General features: G+C 48.3%; 1 protein-coding gene across 1 annotated transcript in view; it reads left to right on the top strand.

The window, feature by feature from the left end:
• The window catches only part of LOC119590897 (rho GTPase-activating protein conundrum-like), a 57,568-nt gene that overhangs the window by 53,561 nt on the left and 3,367 nt on the right, over positions 1 to 640 (top strand). The window contains exon 3 of the mRNA XM_037939634.1: positions 112 to 468. Coding sequence (XP_037795562.1) covers positions 354 to 468 — 115 coding nt within the window. The 5' untranslated portion in view covers positions 112 to 353. The remainder of the gene's footprint in view (positions 1 to 111; positions 469 to 640) is intronic.

Consider the following 640-nt stretch of genomic DNA (forward strand, 5'->3'; position numbering starts at 1 on the left):
GAAATGATACCAAATCCCAATTATCCAAATACTATACAGAAAAAAATCGAATAATTCTCTCTCAAAGTAATTTAATTCTAAACCACCATTTGTTTCCCGTTCCCTTTTCAGATCCAGCAATGGAGACCTAGGACGGCCAGGAAGGAACACCGGAAACCCCCGTCTGTCTTGTCCATTTCAGACAATCCTTCGACCTTCCCCCATTCCCCTCTTTCTATTCCTTCCCTGCTTCCTCTTTTTTATTCGTTTTTCCCCACCTCCGCCCATCTACTCCCTCCGAATCTCTCCTTCCTTCCTTAATTCCTTCCTGCTCAGCGCAAAAGTATCTCCCTCCTTACCTCTAGGAGTTCAACATGGAGTCTTTCGCTAGCGTCGAGCTCGAGGATTATTTCAATGAAGTCCGGGCCGTCAGTCGTAGGACGTCGCAGTCTAATTCGCAGTCTGAAGAGGAAGTCCGGAGCCACGAGGGTGAGTCCTTGTTGCAGGATTCAGCTCTGCAGGATCGACTTTGCCGATTGCTGCAGAGAGCGGAAGCGGGAGGGTCGAGTGTGTGAGAATGTGGCCGCGGGGGAGTGTTTGCTGTAAAGAAGTGGTTTTGGTTGAAGTGTGACGGAAGTGTTTTTAAGTGTGGAGAAAGTGA

Source organism: Penaeus monodon, chromosome 28, assembly GCF_015228065.2.
Source record: "Penaeus monodon isolate SGIC_2016 chromosome 28, NSTDA_Pmon_1, whole genome shotgun sequence".
NCBI classification, from domain to species: Eukaryota; Metazoa; Arthropoda; class Malacostraca; order Decapoda; family Penaeidae; genus Penaeus; species Penaeus monodon.